General features: G+C 40.5%; 1 protein-coding gene across 1 annotated transcript in view; it reads left to right on the top strand.

The window, feature by feature from the left end:
- Nucleotides 1-16,486, top strand: part of kalrna (kalirin RhoGEF kinase a) — a 675,519-nt gene that overhangs the window by 465,510 nt on the left and 193,523 nt on the right. The window contains exons 30-33 of the mRNA XM_048598757.1: nucleotides 4,976-5,166; nucleotides 6,231-6,332; nucleotides 8,358-8,500; nucleotides 11,224-11,326. Of these exons, the coding sequence (XP_048454714.1) occupies nucleotides 4,976-5,166; nucleotides 6,231-6,332; nucleotides 8,358-8,500; nucleotides 11,224-11,326 (539 nt within the window). The remainder of the gene's footprint in view (nucleotides 1-4,975; nucleotides 5,167-6,230; nucleotides 6,333-8,357; nucleotides 8,501-11,223; nucleotides 11,327-16,486) is intronic.

Below are 16,486 nucleotides of genomic sequence, written 5' to 3'. Positions count from 1 at the left end.
AGACCCTGGGTCTAGGCCCGAAACGTCAGCCTTCCTGCTCCTATGATGCTGCTTGACCTGCGGTGTTCATCCAGCTCTACACCTTGTTATCTCTTCATCAAGCATCTTGTTTAATATTATAATGGGCTCTTCTGAATGCACTGAGACATTTCTTTTTGATATACAGTGTTGCCCACTCAGCTGGCGTGGCACCTTCACCATCTTGGTGTACATGCTGAGGCTGAAGCTGAATGACTCAGCCACTGTGCTGCCTTCTTGAGAAGACAAAGGCGAAGGCGAATACAGGACGACCAGGGCCAAAGGCAGAAGCAGCAGGAGGTCAGTGTGGAGGCTGAGTAGCACTCAGCTCAGGGAGAGGTTGAAGCTTCTCCGTTCCTCAGGATGCATTGTAGCTGTGGAAGAACCAGAGTTTTCCACCCTGATCCACTTCTTGGAAATGAACGAGGAGCAGTGGCTATGCAGGTTCCACCTTCCCCGAGACCCAAAGGAGAGCTATACCAGCTCCTGGACTGAGATATGAGGGCTGCAGGAGTGAGAGGCCATCCTCTACTGATAGCTGTGAAGACCACTTTGAACTTCTATGCAACTGGCTCCTTCCAGGGAGTGATAGCTGAGCTGTGTGGGATCTCTCCATCGTGCACTACAACTGCATCAGGACAGTGACCTGTGCAAGGTTACAATGGTTTATTTCATTTCCCCACGATGGGGTCAGTGCTGCAGGCTGGGCAGTGGGATTCAGAAACATAGTTGGTTTCTCCCAGGCACAGGGTGCTATTGACTGCATATACATGGCATTCAGAGGGTTCTGTCACACTGCAGCAGAACTTATAAACAGGAATGGGATTAAGTCCATTAATGTTCAGGTAATCAGTGATAACTGTTACCACTTCGTAGAGGTGTGTGCCTGCCACCCTGGCAGCTGCTTTGACTCCTACATAAAGATGTACAGCACAGAAACAGACCCTTTGGTCCAACTCGTCATGCTGACCTGAACTGATTTAGTTTAATTTGGCAGCATTTGGCCCATATTCCTCTAAGCTCTTTCTTTTCATGTACCTATCCAGATGCCTTTTAAATGTTGTAATTGTACCAGCCTCCACCTCCTGTGGCAGCTCATTCGATACATGCACCACCTTCCATCCCAGTGTGCTGTGCTCTGCACAATTGGATCAGGTAACAAGGTAGTATGCTGGATGCTGAAGAATTACGAGAACAGGAGTAGTCTTCTGAAGAGGAGAGCAAGGACATGGACGAGGAAGATCTCCCTGTATATGACAAAGCTGAGCTGCATTGGGTGCTGTTAGCCAGACAGAACTTAATTGACATCAACTCCCAATAGATGGGGGCTGGGTGACCATCGTAGACTGTAAAATCATTGTTGGTCATCATGCCAGCACTTGGTTTGCATTGTGGTGGTAAACTGCAGCTTCTATTCATTTTATTTATGTTACCTTTTGCTGACTGCAAACAACAGCTCATCTTCAGACTTTTCAGAATACTGAGCTGTATGTGATGCTCCTCTACTGGGCAAAGACAGGCTGCTGGTCTCCAGTGGGCATTGGGTGACTTGGAAAGAGTGTTTAGATAGGATTGTAGTGACATGGTAGATAGTTAATCAGGTGAGTTTGGTAAGGCGCAGCAAGAAAACTCACCAGGCCACATGCAGAAAAACCCTCTATGAAAATCAATAAATCTGACACTTAGCCAAAGATTCAGCCCATTTTGTTCATTTAATTGCACGAAATTTACCTGAAGTTTTTTCATTCTCCAACACAATGGGCAAAATGATTAATTCCTGAGTACCATAATCTAAGTTGAAACCTAATGGTACAGATGAATCTGCCAGAGGGGACTAAACAGTTACTTCATATTCTTTTAACTGAACAAACTTCTATTGTCCATGTCTTTTTATGACAGGGTTATGCGTGTCATATTCCTGGACTAGAGCTTCAAATTCAGTACTTTCATCCCTTCTTTCAATTGAAGCAGTGATTTCTTTATGATAATTAGAGTTTTGAACTGAATTGACTAACAACTTACCGAATAGTACTTCAACAACTGGTATTGGTATTAAAGGTGCCAGTCTGATCATTACAAATTCCCTCTACCTGACATATATACCATTTTTTTTAACAGAATTGCACTATATCCTTATGGAGTCTGGGCTAGGTGAAATACATATTTATCAATGCTTGAGTTTTCTGTATTCCTTCATGTGCTACTTGCAGTACTTCCTTACGATATCTGGATGGTACCACCATCTGATGAACAACTAATTATTCCTAATCCATAGGCCTGTGAGGGTGTCTCCATTTCCTTGTCAGAAATCTGTTTTTAAAATAATTTCACTCTGGAACCCGTTCAGCCTCAGCTCCAATGTAAGCTACCTGTACATACTTATTGATCTCAGGATCTGCTTTCTCAGCATCAATTAATGAAGACTTGCCAAATGCATCCTTTGAGTTACTCTCACGGTTAAGGAAAGTTGCATTTGTTTGAGGTATTACTTTGACCTCTGATGACGGTCTTTGCTTAGCCATTGCTCTGCTGAAAAAATACCTGGAACTTGGTCTTGTAACTATTCCATCTACTTAACCTCCCTCCGACTTTCTGTGATTATGGGTGAAGCAGTAACCTTCAGTCCAGCCAAACCATTACCCATGAGTACATCCATTTTGTTCACAGGTACTTTCTTAACTACTCCCACCACCACTCAATAAAAACCAAAGAACTGCAGATGCTGTAAATCAGGAATAAAAACAAATTTGCTGGAAAAGCTCAGCAGATCTGGCAGCATCTGTGAAGAAAAAATTCAGAGTTAACATTTCAGGTCCAGTGACCCTTCCTCAGAACTTAGTCACCAGACCCGAAATATTAACTTTGATTTTTTTGTTCACAGATGCTGCCAAACTACTGAGCTTTTCCAGTAACTTCTGGATAACAAGTCACACTCTGATTGCACTTTGCACTTTGCACTTTGCACTTTGCACAGTGGAACCAGGGTGTGCTCTCTACTTATCTCATTTATTTACACTTTGACTTCCATTGCAATCTATGGAAGGTCATTAAAATCCTTCTCCTATGTTCCTTAAAACAGGATTTGGCTGCATCATTTGACAAAAATGATTTACACTCTCATCTATGCTATTCTCTTCACTTATGCTCATAGCAGTTTTACCTCAAGTTGTAGTTAAAGCTACAATATGATCCATTTATTTATTCTTTTTTTTTTGAGTTCCTTGTTCAACCTCATTCTTATGAGCTCCAATAAACCCATAGGCTTCTCTTGCAACTTCCAGCATTCTTGATGAAGGCATCCCACTTTACTATAATAGAAACATTTAGACCTTCGATTTTCACCTCCACCTCCTCCTTTCCTTTCTGATCTGAGGAGGAAATCTTTGGGCATTCCTAGCTCTTATTTTCTTTCCACTGGATACTTGCCATCATTTTGCTGTCCTATCCTCTATCCTTTGTGAGTTTATGGGAATGGTTTAGGTTTAGTTTTAAGGATCAGCTCATATTCATCAGCAATCATTGCTGCCGGTCCAGGATTTGCAATACTTTGGTCTTGGACATGGGTTCTTATCACAGAAGGTAGTGAGTTTTTAACTTTTCCTAAGAGAATTATTTCTCTGAGAACTTAATGTTTAGTTTTAACTACTAATGCTTGTATCTGTCTGTCAAAATTACTTCACTTGACCCTTTCAAATTCAATGTAGGTTTGGCCAGATTGATTTCTTAAATTTTGAAATGTTTGCCAGTATTTAAAGGCATTTTATTCCTCCTTCAACGGGGGATTTGCAGAGAAAGGTGAGTGAAATACAGCTACCTGTTACTGGAGACTTTCTGGTACTTCCACACAAGAGGGAGGTACACAGAGGGAGATTTTTGATGATTTCTATCTGCATGCAAGGTGGTTCTCTGTAGCACTAACCCGCACAAACTACAGTCACTTTGGCAGGAGGTGATCGATTATTGTCAGGCGGTTTTCCTTTCATTCAACACACCTCGGCTTGATGGTGTCTGCTTTTTTTTCTCTCACTGTTACAGGAAAGTGCAACAGTATATACAGCTCACAATGTGCTTTAGTAAATGTGATTTATAAAACTGCAGCCCTCATTTTGCACAGCCTCATTGGTTTAAAGCAGTATCCTACATTTTCATCCACAGTCCAGAAATAAAGGAAATAAAAATGTGACCTTTACAGTTCTAAGTGTTTATGGTAGTCTTTGTTATATTGAAAAACATCCCTCATTCATAAAACATATTTACCAACTTTATATCTGTGCAAATAAAGAAAGGCTTCTAACAAAAACTATTTCAGCAAGTGCAAAATCTGTTATAATGACCAGCATCGGAATTCATAGCAGAATTAGAGAGTTGATAACCATTTCTGGCTGTCAATGAAACTGAAATCACAGGCACCCTACTGTGATAATAGATGGTTATGATATCAGTCATACACCAGCAATCCAGAAATAGAAACCCTCTGGCTAATGTCAACATACAGAATAAAATAGGGCATCTTTCTCCACTAACTTTGGCTTTCCAAAGAAATTCAAATGCACACATGAAAAGCTGAATGGCCTTTTTATGTGCCATAATGTCTCTGACTCTCAAATTACAAAGATCAAGCTTAGTGTTAAAGGGTCTACCTTGCACACTTCGCCCCACCTCATTGGAGGCAATTTATGGCTGATGATTTAAATAGCCAGCCACCTCTGTGAAATGCAAATGTGTAATTTTGCCCCAATCCCACCCCTGTGAAAATAGGAATTGCTATTGGCAAAGAACTCTCCATGCACACACTCCCCTGGATGAATATATGCATGTACAAAAGTATGTGCCTATGAAAATACCTGGAGCAATTGAATAATATTAATGAGTGTTATTGCTAGAGGTTTGCAGAAATTACTTTGCAAAGTTTGCCATTAAAAGCATTAATATTTTCTCATCTTCAATCTGTACTCAGGGTTCGATGAAAACTTTGATGTTCAAGGTGAACTGATCCTTCAAGATACCTTCCAAGTATGGGATCCCAAATCTCTCATTCGTAAAGGACGGGAACGGCATTTGTTTCTCTTTGAATTATCTTTGGTATTTAGCAAGGAGATCAAGGATTCTTCAGGACACAGCAAATATGTTTACAAGCACAAGTTACTAGTGAGTGCAGTTACTCAATTTCTTTCATCCCCATTTGTTTTGAACTTATTTACAGCAGTTTCCATGTCACACAGCACATTTGGACCAATGCATGGGCTGAGGATGAATTTTCCTTCCAAACCACATGAATGCATGACCATGCAGAAATCAGAAATGATCACAGTCGATGCAAACAGGCTGCACACAAGCAATATCAGAATGTGTATATACATGTCAGTAGTTTATTTACAAAGGGACAGGCCGACGTAGCAAGCTGGTTGCACACAGCAAACAGGAGATAGAGGGAACATTTGAGAAGTTTGCCCTCTGAGCACAGCGGTCTGCACCTTTCCACTGTTTAAGCATTATACAGGATATTCTGTTATTTTGTAAGCTATATAAGTGGTTTATTCCATCACCCTTCCCTTTCTTCTGAAATCTTGTATGCTGTTGATCAGTAAATTCTTCAATTTTGATGAAGGATCAAAACTTGAAATGCTAATCAATCTGACAGATGCTGTCTGACCTCCACATGTTTTTAGGGTTCTCTGTTTAATTTTATATGTCGTAAAACCTTTTTAATTGGTGATACAAAATATCTGGTACATGGAGACCAGAACTAAACTACCCCCTTGTGCACTGCTGTCTCTGCTACTTCACTTAGTGCTATTCTTTTTTGGCTGAAAAGGCAGCAGTTGATAGCATGGACTTATCTGTTGGTGCACACAGTCCAGGTCTCCATTTCACTGTAAACATGTTTCTTTGATGACTGGGCTTTAAAAGAATGGAGAACTTTGTATTTGCCATGCTACAAGCTCTTTCATGTTTTGCAGTGTCCTGACAAAAGGTGAACAGTTCTCAAATAAGGAGTGAGTAACATTGAATTGCAGAAGCGCTTGTACGTGCACCAAATGTAGTACAACAAAAGACTGAGTAACGAATCAAACATATGGAGAACAGTGAATATTTGTATAAAGTCTGTATCCAGTATTTGCTGGGAATTCCCTTTTATTCCGATGATGTAGAAGAGATATTTATGAGAATTAATTTACTTATACTTTCCTGTCATCTCCTTTAACTTACAGACATCAGAGTTAGGGGTGACCGAGCATGTAGAAGGTGATCCCTGCAAATTTGCCTTGTGGGTCGGCCGAACACCTTCTTCAGACAACAAGACTGTCCTAAAGGTAATCCTATTTAATCTGAAAACTCATTTTTTGAATGTAAATAAATAGGCTTTTGCATTCAGTCTGAATTATTCAGAAGAATGAATAACTTTGTACTTTCACTGTGTGGTTTGTCAAAACTCTAAGCCACTTTGTGTCACTGATTGGATCTTGATAGAGCTAAAGAACTAGAGGCTGGTTTTCCTAGAAACTGACTGCAAAGTAGGTATAGGTGATTTGTGCAGATTGCAGCTTGAGTGATGTACCTACACAAAATAGTGACACGAACAGCAAATCCATCTCACACATAAATGCAGTTGTTTAGATCATAAGCAGTAGATGCAGGAGTAGGCTCCTCGAGCCTATTCTGCCATCCAATAACATTATGGTTGATCTGATTGTGGCTTTAACTCCACTTTCCTGCCAGCTGCTCTTAACATTTAATTCACTTTTAGATCAAAAGTCTGTCTCACTCAGCCTTTGAGATTAGAATAGTTAGTGATTGTTTTTGACCAGCACAGATTCATTGGGCCGTAGGGCTCTTTTCTGTGCTGTAGACCTCTATGACCCTATATCTGTATGAATGACCCAGTCTCTATTGCTCTCTGATGTAGAAAATTCCTGTAACCCTCTGAGGGAAAAAAGTTTCCATTATCTCTGTCTTAAATAACAACCCCTAGTTTTGAAACTTTTCCCTGGTTCCAGACATACCAGAAGAGGAAACATTCTCCCAGCATCCACCCTGTCAAGTACCCTCAGAATCTTTTATGTTTCAATAAGATCACCTCTCATTCTGCTAGCCTCCAATGAGGAATAGGCCCAAATTCCTCAACCTTTTCTCATGAGACAACCTGGAATTCCTTCATCCGAAGAATGAATCTAGTGAATCATCTTTGAGCTAACTGTGGTGCAAGTGTGTACCTCCATTAATAAGGACACCCAAAGATGCTTGCAGTCCTCCAGGTGAGATCACACCAATCCCCTTTCCAGTTATGGCAAGACTTGTCTACTTTTGTAATCCATCTCCATGCAATGAAGCGTGACATTTCATTTGCCTGCTTAATTACTTACTATAGTTGCATGACAATCTTTTGTGATACGCACAAAAGGACTCTCAAATCCTTCCACAACAACAGCATTTTGTAGTTTTTCTCCATTTGAATACTATTCTGCTTTTCTGTTCTTCTCATCAAATGGACAAAATCACATTTCCCCATATTATATTCCCTCTGCCACATTTTTGTCCACTCACGTAACCTATCTATATCCCTTTAGAGACTCTTTGTATCCTGCTCACAACTTGTTTTCCTACATATGTTTGTATCATCAGCAAATTTAGTTACAATATACTGGGCCACCTCATCCAAGTCATTAATATAGCTATAGATTTTAATAGTTAATGCTTTGACACTCCAGTACTTATGGCTTGCCAAATTAAAAATATCTCATTTATTCCCAGCTGTCCATTTCTTGTTAAGTTTCAGAAACATTTGTTTATTGGTGGGCAAATGGCTAACAACAGTGATTAAGATCCAAACAGACAAAAAAATAGGTCTTTGCAGGCCACTGATCTTACAACAATCATGTTTAGGCTCAGTTATCACATGCTGCATTAGAACTATATGAAAGCATCTTTAGTGTAAGTGTATGTTTATTCATTCAAGGGATGGAGCTATTGCTGGCAAGGCCAGCATTTATTGCCCAAACCTAATGGCCATAGAGCAGTTTTCATCCAACTGACTAACGTACTAGGCAATTTCCGAGGACAGTTAAGAACCAATAATGTTGTTATGGATCTGGAGACATGCATTGACCACAGTAAGTAAGGGTAGCAGATTTCCTTCCCTAATGGACATAAGTGAAACAGAAATATTTTCATGACAATCCTGTAGTTTCATGGTTACCAGGATTAATGGCTTTTTATTCTAGGTTCAGTTAATTAATTGAAGTTAAGTTTCCCGACTGCCATGATTAAAGTTAGAATCCTTCTTGCTGAATTGTTGGTCTAAATCTCTGGATTACACAAGATTCAATGCGTTTCTTTAGGCCTCAAACATTGAAACAAAACAGGACTGGATCAAAAATATTCGAGAAGTCATACAAGAGAGAACTATCCACCTGAAAGGAGCTCTGAAAGAACCTATTCAGCTACCCAAAACCCCTGCAAAACAAAGGAATAACAGTAAAAGGTTGGTTTCTCCTTGTATTGTGCAACTATGCATGCCATAATAGCAAGTAATATTTGAATGAAATAGCATTTTTCATCAATATTGTGATTGTGTGATATATTTAATCACATAAAAAAGACCTCTAAGTGTGTCCATCCAGAAAGATGGGAAATCCCCATAATCCACCTGCGTATCCCCACATTGATCTATGTTATTATTAAATGATTCCAGTGTGTTACACATACTTCTCTGTCTAAAATAAATTTCCACACCCCTTTGTGTGAAGAAGAACTTCTAGAAATCAGTTCCATGTTTCCATTTTTCTAGTTTGAGCTTGTATCCAATTGTCTTTTGTAATTTAAATTGAAGTAATATTCTGAAGTTACATTTTTATTATCATTTTCTATCTTGTACACCTTGAGAAAGTCACCTTTCAGTCTCTTCCTTTCAAAGTTGAAATCCTGTTTTTTTTTCCCCCACACAAAACACAGACCTTTGACAATGCAAATCAGAGCTCTTCAAATCACTTGCTTACATGAAACTTCTTTATGTCTTGTTTACCAGAATTGGTCCCACTACTCAAAGCATGGCCTCACTGTGTCTTGTCCCATTTAAGCAAGGCCCCTGTATAAAGTTTATTCTCTTGTTTTGGCAGTATTGTTCAGTATTCTTCCTGTTTTGTTGAAACAGTGGTTGGTCACGTATGCTATTCTCCAAAAAAGCCTAAAGCCACTTCAGAAAAATGCATTTCTAAAGAAGGGTCCCGACCTGAATTGTCAACTTTCCTGCACCTCTGATGCTGCCTGGCCTGCTGTGTTCTTCCAGATCCACATTGTGTTATCTCTTCACTATATCTCATGTTGTGTGTTTCATAGAATAGTACAGCACAGTACAGGCCCTTCAGCCCACGATGTTGTGCCTAACTTTTACCCTAATCCTAAGGTCTATCTAAACTCCACCCCTACCTTATACGCTTTTCCATTGCATAAAGTTAAGGTTAATGCAGTGAGCCCAAGTTTTGACTCAAGAGACCTTGCTTTGGCTTATGAGATATATAACATACTTCTGACACTTGCTGGAGGAGAGAAATAAGTACAGTATGAGATATGGAGTTAGACGTCAGTCCATTGGTCAGACTTAGTGAATAGTAGACAGATCAATCAACAATCAGGCGTGTTGAATACAAACAATAGAGTTCCATTAAATACCAGAAATAATTTATGATTCTCCTAAAGCTTGAAATCGCAACATGTGTCTTCACTGCTAATACTCAATATGAAACTGACCCATGAGACATCTATGGCAGAATAAAGCCTGAGCATGCTCCAGCAGGTGACTAACAACAGTAGTTGAAATATATGGGCAAAATTTAAAAGTTAACTGAAGCAATGACCTCCAAGTCTGAATGGTACATATTTACTTCTGGCTTTCCATAAACCCAGCCTTATAACATGGGCAGTTTGAATGTTTACAAGAATCTGTAGTGCGTATGTTATTTACACTTGTTCCAGAACAAGCACATTCCAATTACCAATTCCAACTACCTTTTGCCAGCACAATTCCCTTAATACTTTTCTCAGCTGTTTAATCTAATTAATTCCTGGTAGCAAACTCTTTAGGAAAAATTTTGACTTGCCACCTTCCAGCAAGCTGGGAGGATGGGTGGGGACATGTAATCGGGTGGGGACACTGTCAGGAAGGAAGGGTTGTGGATGGCCTTCTTGTCCAGAGGTAATTGAGGTTCCTTAAGCAGCCACTTAAGGGCTTCACCTCCAGAGTCAGGTGGAGACTTTCAATGTTGGTTAACCACACTGCACACCCAGTCAGATTTGCCTCAGGCTTGTTGGGGTTGGTGGGAGTGTGTTGTGTAGGTGTCTCAACTCGACAATGGAAAGAGGATGGTTTACTGGAGGCCCTCCATTGCCCTTTCCATTGACCCCATCTCCTCTCAACCCTCAGCCTTCCTCCCTGGGACACGAAGTCTCGCTGTTTACCTCACTCCTAGAGCAGGCTGAAGTGTAGTACCAGAAGTTGCCATCACTTCTCCAGTGGTGCTGTTGCTACTGGACAGCTGCTAGCCTGTAATTTCCCAGCAGCTCATGGTGGAGGGAGACTCACCCCCATACTAGATGGACTGATGCTTTAATGACTCCAGCAAAGCTGGGAGCCGCAGCAGGGTTCCTGCTGCAATTAAGATTTTTATTCCATTGAGTCTTCAGAGATGGCGTAGGAGTGCCACCAGATTTTGTTTCACAGGTTGGGTCTCCTTTCACCAAAGATAATTCTGCCCTTTGTTTCTTACAAGTTACATTTTAATTGTTGTTTAAATGCAGCCAATCTGTAATGTTCCTGTCTTTTTATTTGACTTGAAATGGCCCCAGTTGCTTAGAAAGGTAGTACAATTTTTTTTTTATCTATCAGGTTGCTGAACACTTATCATTAACCTTCTCAGTAGATTCTTTTCTATTCCCAATTACAAGATGTATATGAGAGAAAATTATTTTTTAACCACTGTCTTTTTAATTTTCAGATAATTTAAGTACTTGTGCCTCTTTCAACCCCTCTATTCTTTCTCCTTACTATGTTTGCCTTCAAATGTCTTAAGAACCAAGGGTCTCTTCCCATCATTTCAATATTCCTTCCAACTATTCCACAGTGTGCTTTCACTCCAGTTAAAAAATTCAACCCTGCATGTTTGGGTGAATGAGTGATCACTCAGTAATTTGATGTTCCTCCTACTGTAGGGACATAGGAGAAGATGGGGATAGTCAGGGAGATGGCAGCAGTCAGCCAGACACTATTTCCATTGCATCAAGGACCTCACAGAATACCATGGACAGTGACAAGGTAAGTGTGATTGCAGAGAACAAGTAGGTCCAACCTTGGAAAATTCATCAGCAACATGACAACGGTAAATATTATTTGGGATAAAAAAATGTCATACAACTTTGTGAACTTGAGTGAATTTCAGTCTTGGTGATGTTAAAGGAAACAGACTGGAACTTTGTCAAAGGGCAGGATTGTCCTAGGCTTGTGGAGAAATGTTTGGAGGCAGAGTGGCCAGGAAAAGAGATGGGTTCACATCCCGCTCTCCTGTGCCTTCTCTTCATAATAAACAGCATCTCATTCCGTGGAAGTCAGGAAGCCAGCTCAGACTATGAAGGCCCTATTTAAAAGCTGTTTTCCAAGGGCAATGGTAGTTTCCCACCTTCAGCACAGACCCCATCCAGAAGCTGATTGGAGCTGGCAGGTCACTACAGCTTTGAACATAACTGCTGTGCACCAGGGGGAGGTGATGGCCTAGTGGTATTATCGTTGGACTATTAATCCAGAAAACCAGGTAATGTACTGGGGACCTGGGTTCAAAACCTGCCATGGCAGATGTTGGAAATTGAATTTTAAAAAAAATCTGGAATTAAGAGTCTAATGATGACCATTAATCCATTGTCAATTGTTGGGAAAACCCATTTGGTTCATTAATGTCCTTTAGGGAAGGAAAATGCCGTCCCTGTCTGGCCCACATGTGACTCCAGACTAACAGCAATGTGGCTGATTCTTAACTGTCCTCTGGGCAATTCGGAATGGGCAATAAATGGTCAATAAAAAAAACACACCAGTCTGTTCTGGTTCATCAACATATGAAAATTGTGAAAATTACTTTCTCACTTTCCAGCAGTGTCCCCTTACCCCTCGGAAAATCAAAGTGTATCATTAATGAATTCATCACAGAGTAATACCAGAATGGTTGTATAATCGCTGGCCAATCCAATATACAGCCATTTTGCATCTCCACCAAGGCTGAATTACAGCTTCATATGTTTAAATCTAAGAGAATAAATTACAGAATATCACAACATTACACAATAGGATTTGATTAGTGTCTCAGTCAATTTACAAAAATGCTAGCCAAAGAATTTTATTACTGCCTTATGAATTCTATTAAAGGTTTGTTATATGATTGCACTAAAGCTTCATAAAAAAGAAAAAGCATATGAATTTCAACTGTAAGACATTTTCAGTGTCAATCAGAAGTCCAGCTTTAAGTCTGTAACTACCATTCATCCAATCATCCAAATCTGGCTTTGATCCAACCAGATCCAGATCATGGAGCCTTGCTTTGTGACAGTTTCTGGATGGGTTTTCAAAGTTGACATGGAATTTGTTGGGAATTTTTTTAATGAGTAACAGGAGAAATAAATAACCCACTATTGAAATCATATTCTCAAAAGTCACACAATTTGATTAGAAATCATGAATTACAGTGAAAAACAGTTGAATTGGGTTTAGCATTTGAACTGTAATGCAATATATTAGGACCAATGAACCTTGGTTTAATTTGCTGTGGCTTGTAACATAATGGTAGCTGTAATGATTCATTAATTTTTTTTGCTTTATTAGCATTTTGCCTAACTGTAGAATGCTCGCTGCAGTTTTACCAATGTTATTAGTTCATTCAATTTAAAAAGGAAGAAGTTTTAACCAGAAAGAGCAGAACCCAAGTGGGGATATCATGTGCTTCATATGTAACTTCTGTATAAGTCATTACACATCTAGTTAATAAGAAACTTATTTGTCATCATGTTGTCAGTTTCACAATGCAGTATGTTGGAACTTGTAAACGTGAATTTATACAATAAATCCAGTCTAATATTCAACATAGTACCCTGAAGGTTATCCTAAAGCATATCAAAAGAAATTCACTGTGGCATACTTGTTAGATTTCCAAAAAGGAATTTTAATCATACATAAAAGCTCTTTAATTCAAGGTTTGCTGCATTTTGGCACTTAAGTAAATAGGTTACAGCTGATCCAAGGCAGAGTGATTTAAATTGAAAAGAAACTTGTGGTGTGACTACATTTGAGATAATGAAGTTGATTGACCAACTTAAGAAAAGGTAAGTAAATGTCCTGTTGGTTAAATTTTTACTAAATGTAGATCTAAAACCTGGGAATGTGACAGTTTTATTCTGTCAGAAGCTCGGTAGTTTTATTTCACATGGTTTGTTTCACAGTATTGAGAGTAGGCTGTTGTTGAACATTATACACTGACTCCTGGAAGCAAGTGTATGTTCTTCATCTGATGGGACAGCACATAGCTTGACTGTCTTTGAATCACATGTATTAACTCATTTTCCAAACTCATTTGAAAAGGTGAGGTACCAGACAGTGGAGTATTACTCAGTAAAAGTCACATCCTTCAAGAAAAAGAAGCAGTAGGGTAAAAATGAAGCAAAGGAAAAACACTTTTTTAGTGGAGTCTTTACTTTGCCTTCATTACAGTCAAAACATGCTTGTATTCCCATTAACTGTTGTATTCTTCCTGGAGATGTTGTGGCTTTTAAAAAAAAGTGTACATATGACTGGACACTGGAATAGCAAAATGAAAGCAATAGGGCTGTGTATGAAATGGCAATGGAAAAACAAACTTGTGAACTGATGAAAGGATTAATATAAAACTCATTGCTGTAACACTATCATTGGTTGTGCTAGCATTGGTTATGGCTTATTAATATTTCATATCCATGTTACCAAATGTTCGTCACATGCATTCTTCTGCAATTGAAAACTATATTTTTTGTTAGGAATCAAAACTTAAATTATTGTTAATGGAGATTTTTAAATGCTTTGGTATCAAAAGCTTGACATCATGATCAAAGGCTCAAAGAGGAATCTGTGTCAGGCTGACTTCACAGTAAGATATATTTTCAGACAGAGCATAGTGTCTAGGCACATTGAGCTTACTAATTAGGCACTAGATTGCATGCTCATATCTGTAAAATTTGATCTCTATCCACAACCTTCTGGCTGCATCAAAGCTGAAAGCAGACAGGTGAAATAATTTGTGGTTGCTATCAAGTAAAGCAGTAGGCTGTTAGTGCATGAAGTGAGAGTGTCCAAAACAAGTGGGAGTGGGACTGAAGTGGAATGGAGAGTCGATGCAGCACATTGTGATGAGTGGAGAAGTATATGGAATAATGAATGGCCGGGCTATGGCCCTAACCTCTGCAGCGAAATAGATGTATTAAGGCGTTCTTTTTACTCTTGCTGTGAAGTGTTTGCAGCACCGTACAATACAGATGATGCCTTGGGGTTCACATTGTTTCAACTGCATTTTATCCCATATTCCACAAGTACTTTTGCTTCTCTGTTAGAGAATCTTTAGTGCTCTTGCGGTCCTTTAACAACTGCCCAGATTTCCAGGACTGATTGACATCCCATGATGAGAGCTGTTGTGTTATGTCTTACAATCAGTGTTTCAGTATGCCTTTAAGAGAGTCAGTATCTTTTTATGCCATCAAGAGGCATGCTCATAATATCACCAATGTATCAGAGCATGAGTCCTGAGGATATAAAGGTCCTCTACTCCATCTTACTCTGGATCATGTATGACATTCTACTGGAAACATACTGCTTTGATATTGCCAATATCAATGGGGAAATGGCAGACATGCTGAACAATTATTTCACTTCAATGCTCACAGCAGAAAAGAAGGTAGCTTGCTAGAGGTCCCAAAGAAATTAACACAGAATCAGGGACAGGGTCTAAATAAAATTAGCTTAAATAAATCATCAAAAATGGCAAAATTAATGGAACTGAAATGCGACAAATCTCCAGGACTTTATGGTTTCCATCCACGGATGTTAAAGGAGGTAGGAGAGCACATTGCTGATGCCCTTAACACAATCTTTCAGAGCTCCCTGGATTCAGGAGTTATACCTCTATACTGGAAATTTGCTCATGTCACTCCACCCTTTAAGAAGGGTGACAGAGGGAAGTTGGGGAATTATAGACCAGTTAGCCTAAATTCTTTGGTGGGGAAATTGTTGGAAGTCTATAGTCAGGGCTAGGGTAACTGATCACCTTGAAAAATTTCAGTTAATCAGGGAAAGTCAGCATGAGTCCATAAAGGCTAGGTCATGCCTGACAAATCTCGTAGTGTTTTTTGACGAGGTGACAAAGATAGGGAGCAGAGATAAGTCAAAGATAGTAGGAACTGCAGATGCTGGAGAATCCGAGACAACAAGGTGCAGGGCTGGATGAACACAGCAGGCCAAGCAGCATCATAGGAGCAGAGAGGCTGACGTTTCGGGCCTAGACCCTTCATCAGAAAAGGGGGAGGGGAAGGGGGTTTTGAAATAAATAGGGAGAGAGTGGGAGGCGGATAGAAGAGGGATAGAGGAGAGGATAGGTGGAGAGGAAACAAACAGGTCGAAGAGGCGGGGATGGAGCCAGGAAAGGTGAGTTTAGGAAGGGGATAGGTCAGTCCAGGGAGGACGGACAGGTCAAGGGGGCGGGATGAGGTTGGTCGGTAGGAGATGGAGGTGCGGCTTGAGGTGGGAGGAGGGGATAGGTGGGAGGAAGAACAGGTTAGGGAGGCAGGGACGAGCTGGACTGGTTTTGGGATGCGGTGGGGGGAGGGGAGATTTTGAAACTTGTGAAATCCACATTGATGCCATTGGGCTGCAGGGTTCCCAAGCGGAATATGAGTTGCTGTTCCTGCAACCTTCGGGTGGCATCGTTGTGGCACTGCAGGAGGCCCAGGATGGACATGTCATCTGAGGAATGGGAGGGGGAGTTGAAATGGTTCGCGACTGGGAGGTGCAGTTGTTTGTTGCGAACCGAGCGTAGGTGTTCTGCAAAGCGGTCCCCGAGTCTCCGCTTGGTTTCCCCGATGTAGAGGAAGCCACACCGGGTACAGCGGATGCAGTATACCACATTGGCAGATGTGCAGGTGAACATCTGCTTGATGTGGAAAGTCTTCTTGGGGCCTGGGATGGGGGTGAGGGAGGAGGTATGGGGGCAGGTGTAGCACTTCCTGCGGTTGCAGGGAAAAGTGCCGGGTGTGGTGGAGCTGGAGGGGAGTGTGGAGCGGACAAGGGAGTCACGGAGAGAGTTGTCCCTCCGGAAAGCAGATAAAGGTGGGGAGGGAAAGATGTCTTTGGTGGTGGGGTCGGATTGCAGATGGCGGAAGTGTCGGAGGATGATGCGTTGGATCTGGAGGTTGG

The sequence above is a fragment of the Rhincodon typus genome, chromosome 7, assembly GCF_021869965.1.
Source record: "Rhincodon typus isolate 14 chromosome 7, sRhiTyp1.1, whole genome shotgun sequence".
Taxonomy (NCBI): Eukaryota; Metazoa; Chordata; class Chondrichthyes; order Orectolobiformes; family Rhincodontidae; genus Rhincodon; species Rhincodon typus.
The sequence above is the reverse complement of the archived record's forward strand: the minus strand, read 5'-3'. Positions and strand labels throughout refer to the sequence as shown.